This window comes from Rhea americana, unplaced genomic scaffold (assembly GCF_003343005.1).
Source record: "Rhea americana isolate MKP2758 unplaced genomic scaffold, rheAme1 scaffold_119, whole genome shotgun sequence".
In the NCBI taxonomy this organism is placed as follows: Eukaryota; Metazoa; Chordata; class Aves; order Rheiformes; family Rheidae; genus Rhea; species Rhea americana.
Window position 1 is genome coordinate 93,372 of NW_028185250.1, and position 21,036 is coordinate 114,407.

The window sequence follows — 21,036 nt, forward strand, 5'->3', positions numbered from 1 at the left end:
CTGCCCGGCTGTGTAGTAGGTTAGCAGTACGTGTCTGTTCTCATTCTAATGAAAGTAGACTTTGTTCTCTGAAGACTGCTAATCATGCCCCATGGGAGTGTAATCAGTTATAAGGTATTTAATACAGTGCAGGCGAGAACAGGCTGCCTGGCCGGGCTGGCAGATTGCAACACTGCAGTTATAAAGGGCCCCTTTCCCCCACTCACCCGCCCACCGGTGGCAGGATAAGGGTTGTACCTTGAAACAGTATTAAGTGTATGAAAAATAAGGGTGTAGTGGAGGAGGGGAAAGGAGAGGCTGAAGAGGCAGCTCCTATTCCAGGAAGCAGACAGGTCTAAATGCTGCGAAAGCTGCAGCCATTGCAGGTTGCAGTGGTGAGACTTGTGGGAATTTGGGCGCAGTCACCATTGGAGTGGATTGCACAGAGATGGCTTTTGGCAACCTGTTGAGCAGCAGGGGCTTCCATTCTCTCTGAATTAGGTTTTCTTCTGGTGGCTGGGGTTGGAGAGGTATGGAGTGGCTAGAACCAGAGAAGCTGTTTTTCCTGCATATGGTGATTGAGACACCTAATCTGTTTGGGTGCTTTTGTAAGTCCTGCCAGGCTTCTATTTATATCTTTGGATATAAATCTATTGGTAAATCTGACCTTTCAGGTCTCTTTTTTTTTCCCAGGCACTAGAGCTAGTGCAGTAGCCTGCCTTACAGTCTTGGAAGAAACTAAGTAGCTTGAGGCCTTGAATTTTAATAGGCATTGGAAATCAAGACTTCATCTGGTCTGCTCTAATTACCTAATACCAGACCATATCCCTCAGTGAGGGCCTTGAAATGCACATACAGGGTGTGGAGCAGCTGGGCCACAGGCTTATAAACCATCCCTGCTCTGGCGGCTTGCTAGATGCATCGGTATGTTCCTGAAGCTTGTGGCTATGTTGACCTTTCCCCTTCCAGGTTCCCCAGAGATTACGACATTTCAGCCCTTCACTGGTGCTGTTTGAATTTGCTGACACTGCTCTGTGCGGTGACAGCACAGGGCTCCCTCTGTTTGTGTGTGCATCCCTCTCTGCTTCTTGGACAGCAGAAGAATATCCATTCTGCCATATCAGCTTGTGTTGCATAATTTCTCTCATTTTTATGTTGTGAAATTCTGCTCCTTTCTGACATCCGTTTGCTGAGTATCAGAACCTGCTGTGTGAAGTGTAGTGTATTGGAGTTCTCTTTGGAGACCTTTGGGGTATTGGTACAGATTTAGGTGGAATATATCCTTGCTGCAGTGCTCATCAGAATGGTGGCTTTCCTGTTTCACATTGAGAGAACATTGGCTGTTAAGTTTTATAACTGGACTTCAGCACTGGGAAATGGGTTTTTAAGGTTAGGTTGATGGCTAATTGTATTACATAAAGTAAGTGCAGATTCACAACATGAGGGATTCACAATATGTCTTTTCTTTACATTGGCTTAAGGACATGGATAACTTGTACCTCCTGCTGCATCCTCCAATCCCTTCCTTTTGGAGTAGCTTCCTGTTTGGGAAGAGTGGCTTCTGGAAGGCTTTGGAGTTTGAAGGAGTGCCATGTGGAAATGGAGTAGTGTTTTTCTGGCCAGAGCATAGGGTCTGCTTGTAAGTCTGAAATAGTGAGGTCCTGGGAGAAGAGGAATGTCATAGATCTTCATACACTGAGCTTTTATTCTCATAGTCATGTGAGTGACCAAGTGTCCATGCTGGTAGGGGGAGAATCGTGTACAATATGAAGATCAGATCTGTTTCTGTGAGTAGTGAGGACAGTGTCTGCGGAAGGATGTTGTGATAAGGAGGAGGTGATTGTATCTCAGAGAAGCTGGTTGACTTTAGGTAGAGGGGTTTCCTGAGGAATAAAAAAGGTCTGGATCCTTCCAAGCACCTTCGATGCCTGAAGTCAGCTTTCCATTCAACTGTGCCCACTCAGCTCAGCAAGACTCAGTGTTGTGTTTGCCCCTTGTCTTATAGGAAATGTCAGGGAAATTCCCTTCCCAGGCTACTGCACAGAGCTCTGTTTCTGCCCTGGAATGTGGTTACTTCCCAGCCCTGATGGCTGCTCTTCTCCTCCCTCCAGCTTGCATGCCCTGTTGCTAACTGTTCTGCCTTGCTCTTTTTCTTGTGCCCCATGGCTCAAGACATCACCTGGAGAACTCTCCCACAGACAAGTCTGGGACTAAAGCTGTCGTAGGGTTCCTGGCAGTGGCAGGGCTGGCATGCGCGGGGCGTGTGGCTGGTGTGTGGGCTGGCTGCTTGTTTTCCTTCCCTGCCTGGCCAGGAATGCAATGTGTTTGCCTTCCTTGGCCTGTGGTTGCAGCCACATTCCTGCACTGGGAGTCAGCGAGGCGGCGGGGCGGCGTGCTGTTCATGCCCCCTGGCTACATGCTTTCAGCTCCACATCAAAGGTGTGTTTGGTGTGTAGCTTGTGCCATTCCTGGCCACACCTGGTGGCCTGCAGGCACGCAGGAGGTGGAGTCTGGCAGTGTTTGCAGATGGCATTCAGGGTTCAGACTGCTTCTTGCTTGTGGAAAGGCTGGAGCTGAGTCCATGCTAAACAACCCCAGGAATGCAGCGGGAGAGCCGAGCGGCACAGTCACTCCAGGGGCATGTCCTAGCAGCAATGTTTCCTTTATAGCTGCAGCAAAATAACTCATGCCTGCTCCTCCAAAGGAACTGACTGTTTGCTTGGGTGTGTTGTAGGGCTTAATTTACACTGATAAGGCCAATTAAGGTTGGCTTGTCCCCCTGCAGCCTTGTGTGCTTGTGGCAAATCAGCAGTTGAGTGGCTTGTGCCATCAAGCTTCCCAGTACAAACTGTGTTGTACAGTTGTACATCCAGAGATGGAGCAAACCCAAGATTTAACCCTAGGCAGGAGAGCTTCCCCCAGTCAGTGGGGTAGACATTCTTGTGTATCCACTGCAGCTGAACTGTTCCAGCTTGTTCTAAAAAAGCCTCTGTTTTCTGGCTAGCACCCCAACAGCTGGCAGTTGAGTCCTGGAAGTTTGGTGAGGAATGGCAGATCAGGATGCAGATGCATTATTCTGGGATCCTTGCCTTGATGTCTGGGCCAAACAGACACTAGTTTTCTATGGCCCTGTCATGCAAGCCATCCCTGCTCTCTTTTCCATAAATCCTTCATTTGCTTGGTACAGGGAAAGAAGGTCCCTTTTGGCAGTGCCATTGTGAGTATAGGGATGCTTTGCGCAAGGCTTGTAGAAAACACAGTTGAGCATCTTCTGTGTCGTGGGTAAGCCCTAGGCTGTTCAGTTCATTAAACAGTTTGTTTTGGTCTTTGGGACTTAGAGTTTTCCTTCTGGCAGTTCTCAGCAGTCTTGAATTCTGTGACCAGCCAGTTGCTTCCACATTAAAGTTTGTCTGCTATGGGAGACCTTCATACTACTATCCTTAGCTTTGGCTTTATAGCACAGTTGTTGCTTTCTGGCTGTTGCCACAGTCTCAAGCTCCATTGCTGCAGAACTACCATACCAGACCATGCCACTGTCTCTGGACAAGGCTGTATCACTTCTCAAATCAGGATCTCAATTTTAGATGGTTAGGAGAGTTTGTTACTTGTTGCCAAAGACTCTTTTGATTGTGAGAAGATTGGAAATTATTTGTACTGGGCTCTCTTCTCCCCTGATTTCATATGGACTGTACATTTTATTTCAAGTTAATTGCCACTGATTGTCCTATTGTGAAGAAAAGTCGGTGTTGCCTGAATCTTCCTTCTCCTTCCTCTGTTGTGCAATACCAAACTGAACAATATGCCCTGTGGCAATGTGAAGTGTAGCAAAAGTATAAGGGAGTTTAAAATTGGATTATGTAGAAAGCTATTGATTGAACCTTTAAGTGTACATAATCATTGTGCATTTATTGTTGAGGCATTTCAGCTTTGTCATGAGATAGAGGCTACTGCTCCAAAAATAGGGGTCTTGCTTAGGATTAAACATTACTCCTGCTGGTGCTTTCTTGTTGACAGAAAGGGAGCTAGAATTAAATGGAGGTGATGTTGGCTGAGGAGGGTGGCCTCAGACTTGTCCCTTTTCTTTCCCATCTGTGAATTTTAATACATGGTAGAGAGAAAGTGGCTAGTTCCTCAGGTTCATTTTCCTGCTGACCTTCAGGAAGGTGAAGGAATCCTGATCCCTGTGCTTTGCGGTCCGTGTCCAAACACCTCTGCTGAAGGGGATGCGCTCCTGTGGGTGCGTAGCAGTAACCCTCTCTGAGTAGTTAGATCTCCCCCTGGTGGGACAGGGAGCAGAAAGCAGCCCCACAGCCAGACAGTAAAATGAGGAAATTGATCTGGTCCTGGGGCACCTTGAGGCAGGAGCAGATGTGGTGGTGTTTCTGCAGTTAAGACATTCCTTAGCCCAGAGTCACGGCCTCTTTAGGCCCCGGCTCTTGCAGCTGCATGAAGCCCAAGGCATCAGCTGCCAGCTTGCTCTCAACATTGGACAGACACCTCTTCACAACATCTGTCTGGCGATACGTTGGTATTCCTCCAGTGTCTTTGCCCTTAGATGAGGGGAATTGCAAGCTGTTAGCTTCTTGAGTGGTTTAATCTAAGACATTTAAAAACAAACAAAAAAAGGTACTTGGAACGTTGTAGTTTGCTTTCTTTAGGATACATGGGGCTGGTCATCCTCCAGTCTCAGTTAGAGCCCCTTGGAGGATAGGTGACAGGAGGGGACTTCAGAGGGCACGCTGGGAAAGAGAGATAGTAAACTGAAGTGAAGGTCTGCACAGAGCTCTCTTACAGAGGAGTCTAGAGGGAGGAGCTGTGTGAAGGAGAAAAGCCCATCTTCGCTGCTCAGAAGCAGGTTTTTTCCTTAACCTCAGAATAATTAACAAGCTTGTGCTATCCTAAAGGATAACGGCGGTAAAGACCAGGCACTTCAGTTTTGCAAGAGCAACACCAGGCAGGGGATGTAGTGCTAGTCAGGATAAGCTGGCCTTGTGGTAACACTGGCATGCCTGGCCCTCACTACAATTACCCCTTGGGACAGTTCATGCTGGTTATTAGCGGTTGGGAACAACTTTGGTTTTAGCAGTGACAGCAAGCGTGAAAGAAGACAGTTGATGAAAGCTCTCACTCTGTTCCCAGGAAAGGCTGTGTCCGAGAGAAGAAGTGAAGCAGGGGTGTCTGTGGTTATCCCCAAGGCAGAACGGTAGATGTAGGAAGTGTAATGCAGCATATAGAGAAGGACAAGTGGCCCATGACTGTTGGTGGCAGGCGGTCTTCTTCAGTGCAGTCTGTAGGGCAGGGAGTAGAGGTGTAGGTCCTGTCGGTTAGGAGCCTGCTGTTGAAAGGACTTATGGGAGGAGCCCGGGTGAATGTGAAGAGAAGAGCTATTGCCAGTTGCGTGCTCTGTACAGGTCAGCAGTGAAAGATAAGTGGGTGGATCTGTTTGTTTTTCTTTAGGTGGATTAAACTGTGTTGTATTTCTGTGACTAAACTTTTGGAATAAAATCTCTCAGCAGTCTGGTGATGCTGAAGAAGGCTAAGAGAATCATTAAAAAAAAAGAAAAAGAAAACAAAAAGAAAATCCAGCAGGCAAACTGAGGCAAGACTAACTACAGGGCCATACCACAAAAAAGGGAGAAGATGCTTCAGGGTTACGTTGTGCTTTGAGAACCATGCTGCTCCACTGTTTACAGAGTTGAGACAAGTTTTGTGCCTATTCTTGCCCTTGCTTCGGGCCTAGCAGATTCAGAGCCTGAGCCATGTTTTTGAAGCAGTGGCCTCTGGAGACTACTGCTGCCAGCATGTAGGTGTGGGTGCTCTGACAAAAAGTGGTGCCTGGATACAAAGGCCACATGGAAGTCTGTGGAGAATGTCTGATGCAGCTCCAGAGAAGGAAATGGCTAGGACTTAAATTGAGTGGGAGACATCCATGCTTAGGGGGAAGCGCTCTTTGTGAGGGAGTAAGTAGCGCTATCACTTTTAGCTTCTGGGAAGGCAAAGTAACAGGACTTGGTCAACTTTGGGAAAAGGCTGTGAACACTTTCTCTCTTCTTCTCTGGTTGGATGAGTTTGTTACCTTAATACCACCTCTGTCCCAGTGCTAAATGGCTTTTCGCTGCCAGCTCAAAAAAAMCTATTGCATGTTGTGTGTAAAGTGAGGATCAGGCTGGCTGGTTTAAGAATGACCTACTGCTGTCCTTACACAGCACTGGAGCGTGTAATTTTACTTCAGTACACTGACCATTGTCTGTATTCAGTGCTGTAGAGATCATAAAATATTTCTATGCTTAAAGATCTTCTCTGATGGATAGCACAGAAGATKGTTTAAGTTTCCATGGCAATGCTTCTGAATGTGCTTCTGTGTCACCAAAGAAAAGAGGGACTCTCAGCTAAGATTTGAGGGCTTTCTGTGACAAAGGGGATAAGGGGGAGACTGCGTGTTAGTTGTTTGCCTGCCTTTGGATAATGCCTCTGACTGTGGCATATAATCTGGAGAAAGAGGAAGCTGACATTTGGCTAATGCCAGAGATGAACTATGTCGTGCAGACTACAACTGGACTCCTGGACATGCTTAACTGTTCAGCTACAGATGCAGCTGCACAATCACACAACAGTTAAGCCTGTACCATTCTCTGCCTCTCACATCTGACCATCTGCTAGGGAAAAGCTAATTAAACCAAAACGATTCCTACTAGGATTAAGCCCTAGCAGCAGAGGGAATTGAGCATAGTATAAATATTGTTTTCCTATTAATGGATGAGGGTAGCTGCTTTATTTGTATTTATAAAGAATCCTAGGCTATTCAGCTTCTCGTTGTCAGRTAGAGGCTAAGTTCATACACACTTTTCTTCTTTTTATCCCAGTCGCTTCTGTTTTAGGTGCAAGAAATATGGCTGTGTCTTGCTGAATTTCCCTACACTGCATTTTTCAAAACACCTAAGGCTGTCTTCCTCCTACGTGAAGTTTCATGCAAATACAGTGCACAAAACTGGTTTTTCTCCTGGTGCCTCAGTTTCTTTACTTATGGAATGGGAATTGTTCCTGYCTTCCTCAGTGCATGTATGCAGCGCATGCCTCAGTTCCTAGTACACATGAATCCTAGTGCTGGTGTGGGGCCACATAACCTTGTAATTGTAGTGGGAATCTGAAATGCAAGATCAAGCAGCTTATTGCTAAAATGTTCCTGCAGCCCTTTACGAAAGTTGAGATTTAAATCTCAAAATGTGGAAGTATGGTTTCCCTAGCAACTGAACTCGTGTGTATCCACAGTCCCTGTTACCGTGTGATCAGTACTTCAAAATAGTGCTTCCAAAACAATAATAAATAAATAAAATGGATTTAAAACTCTGTTTGGTTTCACACATGCTCCTGGCACTTAGCAGAGGTGTGTTTTCATCAGATTGTTCAGTGTTGTGGCACARTTTAGTTTCTGAAGGCCAGTGAGGGATTTAGTTATTTGTGAGGGACTCTGAAAGTATCTTTCCCATTGTCTTTCTCTCTAGCACCTGACTAGAGTGACCCTCCCCCAGTGCTTTCCTGCTGGTATTCTCTCCACTGGGTACTGACTACGGAAATCTTGTTGCACTGGGAGCGAAAGTTGTTCTGTATATGGTAGCTGGGAGATGGCCGTGGAAGAAGGCAGTGATGAGATGGTGAAGGCTGCATTGCTGGAGTGGATATGAGGAAGGTTGGAGTGAGCTCGAAGAGACCAGTTTGGAGAAGCAGGTAGAGGTGAAAGTGAGAGCACAAAAAGAGTGAAGATAATAAATTAGGTCTTGATACTCAGGAGAAACAGTTCAGATAGTATTAAATGAGGAATTGGAAAAAAAATAATCTTGGAATTGCTGAAATTTACTTTTGGGAATGCATTTCAATGGGAAATGCTGTAGGAATTGTGGAAGCGAGAAGTGGTTTTAGGGTATGGATTTACAGCATGTTAGGTCTGATGGCCTCAGACTTGCTTCGTATATGTGGTTACCCCGCAGTTAGCAAGAGAACTTTGTTTTGGTGGAAGAGAGGCAGTAGTAAGACCATGCCAGGAKGCAGTTAGCTACCATGATCTAACTCCACACACCAGTTTGCCCAGATAAGCTGTTGGTGAGCCATACCCTCAGGAATGAGTGTGTGGAACATTCCTTCTCAGTGTCTGGAGTGCACTAGATGCACTGGACATAAGCAAGCAAAAGGAATCTGTACATGTACAGAARGAGTCCAGCATGGGTACTCATTAACACCCTTCTCTTGCTTGGGAAGGACAAAGAAAATATTGTGCCATGCAGGTCTTAGCATTATGGTGATGTTTAGTTGGCACAGAAGTAATAAAATTTTGAAGTCACATAAATGTCAATAACTTTAATGCCTTAATATATTTTGTATAGTGTAGTTAGCTTACATTGACTCTCAAAAGGAGATGCCGCTCTATGTTTAAAAAAAATTTTGTTTTGAAAGCGGAAAAGGGCAATAAAGGGGTTACATTTAATATTGTTAAAGATCTTGCCTTTGCAGGGGAGCTGTACTGGTTTAACTTAATCAGATTAGAAATGGTTATGATTAAATTAGTGCAGCATTCTTGTATAGGCATCCTTAATTTAATTTGTATCTTGTATCTATTTAACTTAAGTTGATTTAAAACAGAGTGCTCTTAAACTGAATTAAGAACATTTACCCAAGAGGGTTATACTGCTTTACATTATTTTCTAAGTCAATTTAATTTTGTACAGCGTATATGTAGACAAGACCTTAGGGGAAAAGCTGATCCTTTTTATTATTTGCTGAACAATATGTCATGTTTGGCTGTAGCCATGTGATTGTTAAATGAAAGARCCTGTTGTGGTGCGTGTTGGTGGAGGATGAGCAAACTGACCATTGCAAATCTTTGTACAAGTTCATCACTCCTAACCGTAAAGTTAGATTAAAGCAGCTTGTTCCTCATAAATCTGACTTTTGTTGTCTCATACAAGTGTGAGATGTCTGGAATGTTGTCTTAGGGTTCTCCATCAGCCTGCCACTACAGATCTGGTGCCTATAGATCTGGTTACATGCTGTACATGTAGCAAAAGTAGCATCTCAAAACCTTTTTATATGTTTAATGTTTCCAGGGATTCAGATGGTTGAGCACGTTTGTACTGGACTTTCCTGCAGCTAGGCAGAGCTTGAGAGAAATTTCACCTAGTTTGATGCTGTTTCCCAGTCACTATGTCTCCCCAGTATGCACCTCAGTATGAATGGTGACTTCCCCATGTACAAAGCTGACCAAGGAAGAGGTTGCTATGTAATTACTACAGATACCAGTTTTCTTTCTTGCTGAATACGCTGAACCTAGTTAATAAATCTTGCGTTTTCTGCCTGTGGGTGAATTTCATTTCTTGGTGTTTGCTTTTGCCAACACCTGCAAGCATTAGGACAGCTTCCTCAATGTTGAAAATGCTCTGTAAGCTGGATAACTGCGATAAACCTGCCCCTCTGTCCTCTGTAAATAAGGGCTGGGGGAGGAGGCTCCTTTGTCAGTCTGAGCAGATACTGTACAGAGTGTTAGCTGCTTCTTCATTACTGTGACTCATAGAGGGCTGGGATGTTTTGAGCAGCATATTGAGGCAGTCATATAGGTAACAGTAATGGAGCATTCTTTAGTATTGCTTTATTCTCTGCTAGAGGGACAGTTCAATGACTGCAGTTCCTGGCATTGAGGAGTTGAAGGGTATAGCTTTCTCAGAAATTTTACGATCAAAGGATGAAAGAGGAGGACTACTGATATTAATTACTGTTGATTGTATGAGGCTTAGAGAATGCCTATAGGGTTTGAGAAGGCCACTCATTGGTTGCTTAAGAATTTAAGCTGTTCCTAGTTTGTCTTAATTTTTAATCCTCTAGGAAGGTAACATTTTTGTCTGGTTGGTTTTCTTTTTTTTCCCCATTTGTTCCCTTCCTCCGTAGCATAGAAGCTGACAGAGGCCTGGAAACATAATTCCTACATGCTTATTTTCTTCAGAAATGTCCACCTACTCCTTGCTTCACTACTGTCCAAACGTTTGCTTGCTACAGCTGTTCCCTAGCTTGTGATTGGGAGAAAAACTTTAGAGCCATAGTTCCTTAATTTCACTCCTGTGATCTACCAGCTCTTGTCATATGCATGTGTTAGAGTGTTAAGATTTGCTTTTGGTGGCAGGGACTGGACAGCTATTTTTAGGAGAACTCTGAGAAGTTCCTGATCTCCACGAGTTTTTGTCTAAGGGCCTTGTCTGCATCTCTAAATATCTAAGAAGGTCCAAAAGTGCCTGTCATTGTCTCAGTAGTGTTGCTGTTAGACCTCAGGCAGAAAAAGCAATTACTTAGTTCTGCCTGCACAGAAGACATCTTAAAAGAGCAGGGGTAAAAAGAGATGGAGTGGGGAAGGACAGGAAATCCAAGGTGTAAAGGTAAAAAGGCTCTGGAAATTTGCAGCCCAAAACCACTTCGTGAGAGCTGAAAGGATCACTGAACAAACTAAACGGGCTTCCTGTGYGTCAGCATTTTTGGACAACAAGCTATCATTAACCCTTTTGTTAGCTGACAGTGCCAAAGGTAACTTGGCAGATGACTCTTTGCTGAGCTGGTTCTTGTGCAGTTTCAGAGGTAGATGTTAAAGGTGGTTCTGTGCTTTTATATGGGGGCAGGTTTAGCTCAGTTGGTTAGCGCCAAGGTCGCGGGTTCAGTCCCCATATGGGGTATGCTGAGGGTTGGACTAGATGATCTCCAGAGGCCCCTTCCAACCTTACCATTCTGTGATTCTATGATATATATTAGAAAGCTAGTGCTCACTTCCTGGTCAAAATCTCCCTTGGGTATTTTTATTCTCCATTAACATTCCTTCTGGGAATTGGATTTGGGTCCTGTGCTTCCTGTGCTGTTCCTGGTACGATGTCCATCAGCTGTTGCGTTCTATTCCAGAGCGTGCTATGTGTTAGCGATGTTAGAGCAGTGTTTCCTGTGCAATGCAGAGCTATTCTGGCTTTTATAAAAGGGTTAGGGGAGTTAAGCTACTCATTGCGCACTGGAGATGGTAGATCATAAAATGCATACTTAAGGATGTGAAGTGTAACTGAAATAAGGGGACTGGGATCTGTATTGTGGAAGGAGGGAGAAGGACCATGAGGAAAGTGTGATTCTGATGACTTTTAAGGGACTTCCGCAGGGTGCATATATATATAACAGACACATGATATGTCCGGCGGTATTTATATTCAATAAGAGCTATGTAAGACTGTAGAGTCTACTGATTTCATTTACTTCGGAAATATATAAGGTGTTAAGTAGGGCTTATTACATTGCCTGTTGTTCAACAGCTAGTATGATCCCTTTTTCTTGATGTCTTTTGGAGTCATTCACATGCAGGGAACAGAGCTTTCTGCCTAATGATCAAGGTTAATTGGTATGAGAAAGCAGGAATGAGCAATAATCCTCCTGAAACTCAATTTTAATCTAAGAGTCACTATAATGCTTTTACTCAGACCTGTATTTTGAGCATTAACATACCTGATACAAGCAAAACTAGGATGCAAGATTCTGCACTGGGAGTTGTCGTCTGTTTTTTAAGTAGAGCAAAGTATCCAGCAACAGAATGGATCAGAATATATTTCTAATTGGGATTCCTTCTTTGAATGAGAAGGTGATCTCTCATTAAATGTTAAAGCAGCCTTTAATAACCTTGCAGTCCTTTTCCGTCATACTTGGCACCAGCAGTCTACAGGGGCTGCTTATGACTTCAGACTCATCTCTCCTGGACAGGGCTCTTGATGCAGTGCCTCCATCATCTATCTTGCTGATTGGTTGTCTTGAGTGTGCTTGCTGCAGCAGCTTCTCAAGTAATCTATCCTGAGACACATGGAGGGTAAGGTTAACTCTCGCATAAGCACAGGAAGAAAAGTGAACAAGTCTCTCTTGCTTTTGCTTCCTATGATACTAGTGGAGTGAAATCGTTACCTCCTAGAGCAGTACGTGACAATCTCCTGTACTGGATATGTATTCAGAATATAGGTTGGCCCAAACAGTGAAAATTCTGGATTAGGTGTAGTGTTTAGATACGTGGTACAGAACAGTAGCAGCATCTTTTGTTCATGCATGCTAACACATGAGTATTGGGATCAGAATGTTTCAGGATACTCTGACTTTGTGATAGCTAAGGATTGTTACTGTAGTGTTGCACTAGAAACAAATATGATTCAGATTGTGTTATGGAATGTATTTTCTCATTCAAGTTTATCTTCCTGAATGAAAAGGAAGATTAAAAAAATACTGTCTTAAAAAGGTGCTATTTTAGAAGAAGGCTGGAAAAATGAAGCAATGGCTGAAATGAGAAACATCCTCTGCAGCATAATCACAAGGAAGGGAGACTGCTGAGCCTGAATGCTGGCAAACAGGCTACTTTATAGAGACAGAAAAGTCAACGGAASAAAAAGTGGTGATGGGGAAAACCCTGCAAGTCCTCCTGCATTTTGCAGGGAATGGTCAACTGCTTCAACCACAAGCTGGCAAAAACTGTGTGCCTCCTAGTTTGAGAACCAAAGTCTATATATTAGTTACCCAGGGGTTTGAGGGACTTACCAAGTTATCAGGAAGACAAAAGGTATCTGGAAGTGTCATTCATTTCAGTGCTCTCCCCTTTTGTCCAAAGGATCCCTCTTTGGCTTTTTTTTGTTCTTTGAGTGTGTTATGAAGAGCAAGAGGTCTACTAGAGAAAGTGAGGCAGATGGGTAGTGTTGTGGTTTTTTTTGCATGAATATCGAGTGGCTGTTAGTTTTGTGGATCCTGTACAGAATAGTCTAAGCAGTTCTATGCTATATCACGTGTTCCTGATGTATGATAAACATGTTGCCTTTCTCAGACCCCACAGAGAATGTAGCCGTTCTGCAAGTGGAGAAGGTGAATTTTGCCGTGAAGGATGCACTTTGATAAAAACAACTATAGATAAGTTTATGTACTCAGAAGATGAACTGCACTATGTCACTGTGAAGGGGAAAGAGGTTCTATGTTCYCTCTCTTTAAGAGGGAGTGGAGGATTCCTCCTTTTTGCTCTTTAAAGCTTTTTGCATTAACAAAGCAAGTTGTTAGTTTTCTTCTGGAGTCTTCTGGTGCACTGTGTGTTTGTTTCTGTTTACCTGGAAGACATGACCATTGCTAACTGATCAGTGTAAGCCCAAGTCTTCTAGCCTTGCATGAGCCATTCCAGTGAAGCTGTATCTGTCAGTTAGCTCAGAAATGACACTGGTACTGCTCTAGGCAGTAGCTAGAAGAAAGTAGAATTGGGGCAACTGCAGGCAATAGCTGGCTAGGAGGAAGACTGTAAGTGTACAGGAGCACTGCTTGCTAATGAGAGATAGAAAGTGCAGATAAAAGGCACCAAGAGGTTAAGTTTCCTATTGTATTACAGTGATGATTAGAATAGTTAAAGATTTGATGGAAGAGCTGTCCTTGCTATAGCTTCAGGCTAAAACCGAGCAGCTCTGGAGTAGTTAAAACGTGGATTTGACTGCAAGCTCCTTCTGAGAGGGGCTTGTGAATAGCTTGGTGACTGTAGAGCAGAATCTGCGCGTATTTCTATTACTAGGTATTATCTATATGCTTTTGTGCCTTGGAGTAAAATTTAGGTCYATCTGCTCTGCAGAAAGCATGTGCTTTCTCTGAAAAGATGTGGTGAATTAAGCCACTTTGGGATTTTCTCTCTCCCCCTGATCTGTGGTAGCAAAGAAAGCCAAGGTGTTGCAGATAGAAAGGGTTTAACTGTGCTGGTTGGCGGAGGGAATTCAGAGAAAGAAATCTGCTGAGTGTGACAGGGTAGTTGGGGCAGAGTTACAGAAACTGGAGTCCTGATGTTGGATGAGAACACGTGTGGGGAAGCAATGACCCCTGGAGCCTTCTTGGAAAAACTGCTGCATTTCAGAGACTGACTGGCAGCCTGGCTCCAGGCAGCTGTTCTTCCAGTTTGCGTAGGCATCTTGCTTGGTGGAGTGATGGTTAAAAGACCTTCCCTATTTGGTGTACAGTAGAGACAAGGAGCTTGTTTCACTGGAGGGTCCTACCATCAAAGCCTGATGGTACAGCATTTTGCTGTTCACTCCTGCTGTGGCACCTGGCTGTAGGTAGCTCTGCGCATGCCTGTTTCCATATATTGTGCTGATACGTGACTGACACCAATTTTCCTTTCTCATGTTTCAGGAGCTGTTGGCCAGACACTGCTGGATGCTGACAGCAGAAAGCTGACTCGGAGACAAGCAGTCAGAGATGTTTGGGCACATCGTCACTTTGGACCTGTAAGTCCTTAGTTAAGGGGAAGTTACCTGGAGAGGACTGTGAGTATTTAAGCGTCTCTGGAAATTCTCYGACTATGGGGATAGACTACAAATCCTAGTGTCTATTCCAGGTATGTGGAAATGAGATGGCAAGTAACAGGGTTGCTAGGTGCTGGGCAGAAAGCAGGACAGTCCTACTCGAGCTTGAGGAACTGCATGCTGAGAGACAGTGAGGCCTTTGGCATGTTTATTCTGAGGGCCTCTGCGATGGAAACATGCATGGACCTGTGACGGTAGCTGTTACTGGAAGCCTCTGCTTGTCTGCCAACCTGTGGCTGGTGGTGTTGCCTTGATACTAAAGCAACTTCTGGGAGATGGTGGAAAAGCAGGTTCAAACTATACTGACCTGGTCCTTCCTGGAGGTGCACGCTCACTCTCCCTGAACTTACAGCTTTGCCCCGCAGAGCAGTTATGCGATTGTGAAGCTGTTTTTTCTGTGCTAGTTGAGACCTGACTATAGCACTGTAGTAAGGAAAGGGGCCAGACAGCTTGTTGGGGCAGGGCCAGTGCTGGGGCACTTCTTTAACTTGTTTTGGCAGAGCTTAAGTTTGCGTGGTCCCAGTTGCCTGCCTGTACCATTCACCTGCCATCTGGCTCTCCCTGTGTGTGTACAACTGCTCCACACCCTGCACTCCTGTCCCGCCTCCCAGGGTTTACTGCCATTGACTGGGAAAAAGCAGCAGCAACAGAAGTGCATCAGGGAAGGGAGTGCCCAGCTGCAATCTCTTTCATGCTAGTGGCAGGGAGATGGCCTCAGAGATAGGCCCTTACAGCTAGTTCCCAGGTCAATGCATTTTTCTTCTTGTAGTGGTGGGTACCCTGGGCTTTGAACAGAGAGGAAGTTTGTTTCTGAACTTATGTTTTGTCCCCAGTTGGATGGATATTATTTTGCAGCAACCTATTAGCAGCAAGGTAGAGCATGGCATGCTACTTGCTGGAAGTCAGAGAGTAGCTTGCCTTCTTCCCTCTTACGGAGGTGTGGGCTATCGAAGCAAGGAAATAGTCTTTTGGCTCAAGTGAGAGCCTAGTAACTGCCAGCCCACTTGCAGTGTTAGCAGAAGCACTAACTTAAAAGGACAAATGTGGTAACTGTTAGCATTATGAGTTCTGTACCTAAGGCTTCGCAGTTAGCATCCCTCTAGAGCAGCAGGAAYAGATTAGCTGTAAGGACCCCATCTGGTGGAAGGTTTGTTTAGGCCTGCCTGGAACTAAGGTTGCCTTGAAACTGTTGCTTCCTGGATTTTGGAGCAGAGTTCCTGAGTGCCTTGCACATGTCTGTGCCAGGAACCTTTCAAGCTCTTGCTGGCTCTGACTTCCCAAAGCTAATTTCCTTTACTTTCAGAAGATCTGTGGTGAGTTTAGGGCAAGGACTTGGAGTGGGATGAGCATTCTGTTGTCCTCTGCTGTAAATAATCCTTGTTCGTTACATAATTATGAGATGAAGTTTCAAACCTGGCTTTTTGATGGATGCTAAGGTCTTCGTGTTTCCCTTTTTCAGGGTGTCTGAGTGTCCTTGCTTCATGAGGCTTCATATTTGAGCCCAGGCTGGTAAGTACTCAGGTTCTTGTGGGCTAGAAAAATTACAGTGGTTCAAGCTTGGGATATCTGCATGAGCACATCCTGTCTTTAGCGTGGCAGGAGTTGACAGAAAAGTCTCCTCAATCACCTGGTGAATGGTGGGGTGCTCATAACCTTGCTTCTAGCCAGGATTTCAGCTTTCCTCTTTGAAGAGGAGAAAAGCCTTCCTAGAAGGGCAGGTTTAGCTGTTTTGTGTGGGGCTACAGTGGCATGTACATTCCGTATGCTGGATGTGATTAAAGCATTAGAGATCCCTTCACCTGCTTACGTTTTTAGAAGAAGAGACCTTGAGGGAATGACTGCTGCAAAGGTGAGTTTCACAGGGTTTTGATGGAGGAGCTTTACAGGTTCATTCTAAGAAATTGCTTGCGTCTGTGGAAAAGACTTAAGAAGCTTTTGTGAACCTGTGTTTTCCTGCAGAGTGGAAGATAGCTTACAAAAGTTCCTGTGATATATAAAGTCTTTTGTGGCTTGGAGCCACTCTGTGCTACGTGCAGACATGTAACATGTGGCAGCCCTCTCAGGGGCTCAGTCTTGGTGTTGAGAAGACCCAGTTAGGCAAGAGCATATGAAAACTGGATATGGCTCTTGGGGCTCCATTTAGATGCTTGACTTCAAAAAAGCTCCACTAGCCAAAATTTTCACTGGCAGATGAAATCTGACAAGTCACTGACCTTGTGATACCCACTGGTCTATAAAGAAGGTCACTACTGCCTGAAGGGGATGCAGGTGAGAGTCAAATGGTCCTGCCTATAGATGATGGCAGGGTGTGGTCTGAGTTGAAGCAAATTCTGTCCTTGGAGTGCTGCAGTTCAGGTGCTGAGGACTGTGGAGACACTAGCCTATGATCAGTTTTAGGATCCCACATAAAAAGTGGGCACTTACCACAAATACAGGGTGAATCATGAATAAAGCATGTGTTGTCGTCAGAGGGAAATCTGGTCTCAGGCCCTACATGAAGTCTTTAGCATCTGAGACTTCTTGTCCTATGCCCACTGGGATAACTCAAATCTTGGCTGCCTGGGGAAGCTTTTCTGCCTTTCACTACAGTCTTGAGGTGGTAGAAGGAAGAAGATTCTTCCATGTATACAGATACCTGCTTTCCTTCTGCCTCATTTTCACTTCTCGTGCTACTGCTTCTGCCTATAAGGAATCCTCCTGCCTCATACAACTGGGATGAAGAGGCAGCAACTAAATCTGGTCTTTTTCTTAGTGGTACTGCTGCATATTGCAGCATATTGCAACATCTGACATTGGGTACCAACATTAGTGGCACTGCGCCCTCATTTGATGCCATCTGTGCCTTTGGGGTCTTCTCTGGGTTTTCTAACAGAATGAGCAGTTGTAAAGGTGTAGTACCTCCTTCTGACAAGCTTCCTAGGGTCTGCCCCAGTTGGGCTCAAGTGTAAGTTAAAAACTTGGGGGTTTGGGCTGTTTAATGACTGGAGTCTCCTCCCACGTAGTCCCTGCTGACAGTGACAGTACACGATCAATAACTTCTGCCCCAGCCACCACTGCTGCCTGTAAGGCTTGCAGTTTCCATATCGGAAAAGGCCTTTCCTAAAGAGCCTAATCAATATGCTGCTCTGAGGCCTGTTCTCGTTTGCTATATATAATCTGGACACACACAARCTACGTGAGTGAGCGTATACAGAGGCGGGGAGAGGATGTGCCAGCCCTCTGCTCTCTCAGGCTGGGAGAAGGATGGGAGAAGGACACAGCTACCTCTTACTCTGCTGCTCTCTCCTGCAGCTGCCGCTCAAGGCCTGTGGCCACCTTCTTCCCTTGCTTTATTAGTACCCTGCATGGGGACCTGCTCTGGGACTTCAGGGGAGCGGATTTCCTGCTGGGTAGCTTCTAGGGTTCAATGGAGCACCTGCAACTCTCTCCTCTGTGCCCTTTCTGCTGTTGGTAGGTAACCCGCTGTCGGAGCCACATAGGTGGGAGGATGTCAAGCACAGCTCCGTCCAAGAAGCCTTACCGCAAGGCGCCTCCACAGCATCGTGAGATCCGCCATGATGTACCCATCCTTCGTGACGACCAGGATGGTGTGATCTTGGCTGAACAGAGTCAGGTAACGGATTGCCGGGTGGCAAAGGGCTTAGCACCATCACACCAGCAAACGGGGTTTAGTTACGCCAAGGCAGGCCAACTCAAGCAGTCAGAGGGGTTTGAGGTTTGCAACCTGAACTTCTCCTCATTGTGGTCTCTGGAGTCAAGCAGTGAGAAGGAAGTGACAGGTTGCAGAGCAGAGCTGAATATCAAGAGCCGGAGTTTCTCACCAGCACTGCTGCATGGTGGAAAGATGGGGCAGCGAAGCGGGAAGCGGTGCTCAAATCGTAATCGTGGACATCTCAGCAAGTTTGTGAGCCGCAGCATGGAGACAGTTGTGGTGTCTGGAGATGAAAGACACTCTCCCACTTGCTCTTTCAAGAGCAGAAGCCTGGAGCGCTCACTTATGTTTAAAGAGCCTCCTGAAGTCCTGACACCGAGGAAGTTCAGAGTCTCCTCCACACACCTGCCTCTCAAAGGGATCCTGAAGCAGACTAGCATGACATGCCCGCGCCCTGAGAGCTTGCGCAAGTCCCGCTCAGTAGAGACACTTGCCCGTGGCCGTGGTACACGCAAGTATAGTGATCCTCAGCTCTGCCTCAGCCACAGGGAGAAGCGCTCCCTGGAGCGCAGCAGCAGCAGTGCCACTGACTCTGTGAAGCGCAAAGAGAAGATCACAGAGGAGAAGATGCAGTTCTCCAAATTCCTGGATGAGATTACACATCGGGTGCTGAGTCCCATTTGCTTGCGCTCGCTGGGAGAGGCCAGAGGAGCAGAGCGAGACCGGGACTCTCCCCCTTTCCCCAGAGGTGCTATACCAGAAGGCCAGGGGGAAGGTCACCTGGAAGAGGTCAAAACTAATCATGCAACTGAAAGATCCCCTTGTCCAAGCAGAAGAAAAACAGAAATGAAACGTGAGAGGCTGGAAGTGGCTTCCTGCCAAAGRAAGCGTGCTGAAGAAGCTGAGAGAGTTTTCAGACTAAGAAAGAAACCTGTCCTGGGGAGAAAGGACAGCAAGGAGAAACTCCTTTCCTTGGAGAGGAGAGTGGTAGGTCTGTGTCAATATGATCTGCAGCAACTGGCGGAGCTGGGGCTAGTGGGGACGTCATCTGGGCAGCAGCACTCACTGTCTTCATGGAAAAGCAGTACAGAGGGCAGAAGGGACAAGACCAGCCCCAGTTTGCAGCTATTACAGCCACACCATCTGTGTACTAAACTTGGCCAGAAGCAGGCTGTGGAGTTGAACTGCTCAGAGAAAGGATCCTACTCCCCTCCAACATGCTGGAGTCAGGGGGAGGGGCCTTCCCCATCTAGATCCTCCCCTTCCTTCAGTGTGGCACTAAAAAAGGTAGGTGCCAAGGCCACTGGCTTGTAGACAGAGGTCTCACAAAGGCCAGTGCCCCAACCTGGATTTTCGTTTGTCTTTAAAGTTAGTGTGAGGAGTGAGAGTGTGCCCTGAGGCGCTGGCATTGTTCCCATCTCTTGGTGTTTGCTGGAGTATGACATCTTGCTATGGGAAACGCAGTCAAAAAACTTTCATGTGTCTGTGAGGATCAATCTGAGGCCCACCAGATCACTTTGTTTCCTGTAAGAAACTCTTTCAAATGAGCTAGAGGTGGGGAGAGAGAAGTTGCAAGAGCAAACTCCTCTTCTGTCCTTAGTGGAGTTTGAGATGAAGTAAGATAGCAGGTGATGTGCACAGAGGTACAAGTGCTAGTGTTGGTGAGCAGCCGGACTGGGTGGTTAATCGCCGGAAGCTGCTCTTTTGTGGTATCACTCATGGCTGTGCTCCAGGTTGAGCGTATCTTCCCAGAGGGACCAGCTTTCCCCTTGGCCCCAGGAGTCAGGAAAGTAAGAGTGGGTGCTGCTCTCCCCACTGCAGACTTCCCAGCTATTGGCAGGGTGGAGGCCCCCTGAGTTCCTCCCCCTGTTTAGGAACACGGGAGGCAGGCAGCTTTGTTGTTGGGACCTGCTTGGATGCTTCTGGTACTACTTTGTATATGCCCTAAGCTTGTGTATCCTGGGTTAATGGATCTCTGTATTTGATGACTGTTTGTAAGCCTTCTCTCTCTCTTTTTCTTCCTCTAGACTGCTTTGGGGGCATAGCCTCATTTTAGTAGGAATCGCCTATCACCTTTGCTTATCATGAGCACATGTTGAACTGTTTGGTTTTTTTGGAGGGAGGGAGAAGGGAAGGAGGGCAGTTGCTAGATAACTGCATGAATTAACCCATTGCATGTGGAGTTGGAATGTAGGAAAAGGATGGATCAATGCTTTGCCTTTAGGGGTGGGAGAGTGTATGCAAGCACTAAGCACTACACTCTTAAAATGTGAATTGATAAGTGGAGCAGTCCCATGATATCTTATGACCAAGACTGGGGTGATTTTTTTCTTCTCTGGTACTGCTAGCAGCTTAGCCTCATGCGCAACTGTCTGTGGTGTGGCTTCTCAGGCCAGAGCTGGCTGCAACACTTAATGGATAGATCTGAAGGATGGCAGCACTTTGGGCTTGTGCAGTGMTGCTGGTACTCTAAGCCTCCAAAATATCCTGTGGACAGCCTCGCCTTTGTGATAGTGGTCACAGCCTTGGGCTTTCACAGAAACTACTGTGATTACTAGTGCTGTAAAATCTTGCTATGCTGGCAGGCAGCAGCCATCTCGTGGGTTAACATGGAGAGTGCAGAGGGAGTGAGAATACCTGTTTGAGCCATGTGCTCTTGTTGCTGTGCTGTTTCTCCTTGTTTTGCAGGTTCCTGCTCCARATGTCCCTGGGGATCTTACCCAGAACATTAGTTTCATTCACAGGCTTTTTTGGCCTTTGGTGTTTCTTATGTTACCCCCATACTAGTTACGGTGACTGGTCTCAAGTCCACAGAAAGAAACCTCTTTCGCTGCACAATCTGGCTGAAGTAAACAGCAGACAAGTTTTTCAGCTCCCAGATGATTCTCAGTAGTGTTTTTGTGTGTCCTCTCCAGTGCTGATTGCTATGGTGACATGTTAATTCTGTGTGTGCTAGCCTGTGAGATTCCTGCTACCCAGTAACTGTGGAGATGCAGGGAGCTTGAAACATCAACTAAGGTGATGATGTTACAGGAGATGCTG

General features: G+C 45.9%; 1 protein-coding gene across 5 annotated transcripts in view; it reads left to right on the forward strand.

Moving 5' to 3' along the window:
- The window catches only part of TJAP1 (tight junction associated protein 1), a 40,594-nt gene that overhangs the window by 8,852 nt on the left and 10,706 nt on the right, over window positions 1-21,036 (forward strand). For 3 of the 5 annotated variants that reach the window (XM_085320019.1, XM_085320056.1, XM_085320038.1), the window contains 3 exons: window positions 14,170-14,303; window positions 15,802-15,851; window positions 17,797-17,955. In XM_085320019.1, the coding sequence (XP_085176145.1) occupies window positions 17,830-17,955 (126 nt within the window). In that variant the 5' untranslated portion in view covers window positions 14,170-14,303; window positions 15,802-15,851; window positions 17,797-17,829. Of the gene's footprint in view, window positions 1-7,527; window positions 7,705-14,169; window positions 14,304-15,801; window positions 15,852-17,796; window positions 17,956-21,036 lie in introns of those variants that run through there. The other 2 variants (XM_085320048.1, XM_085320028.1) reach the window with 2 other exon arrangements.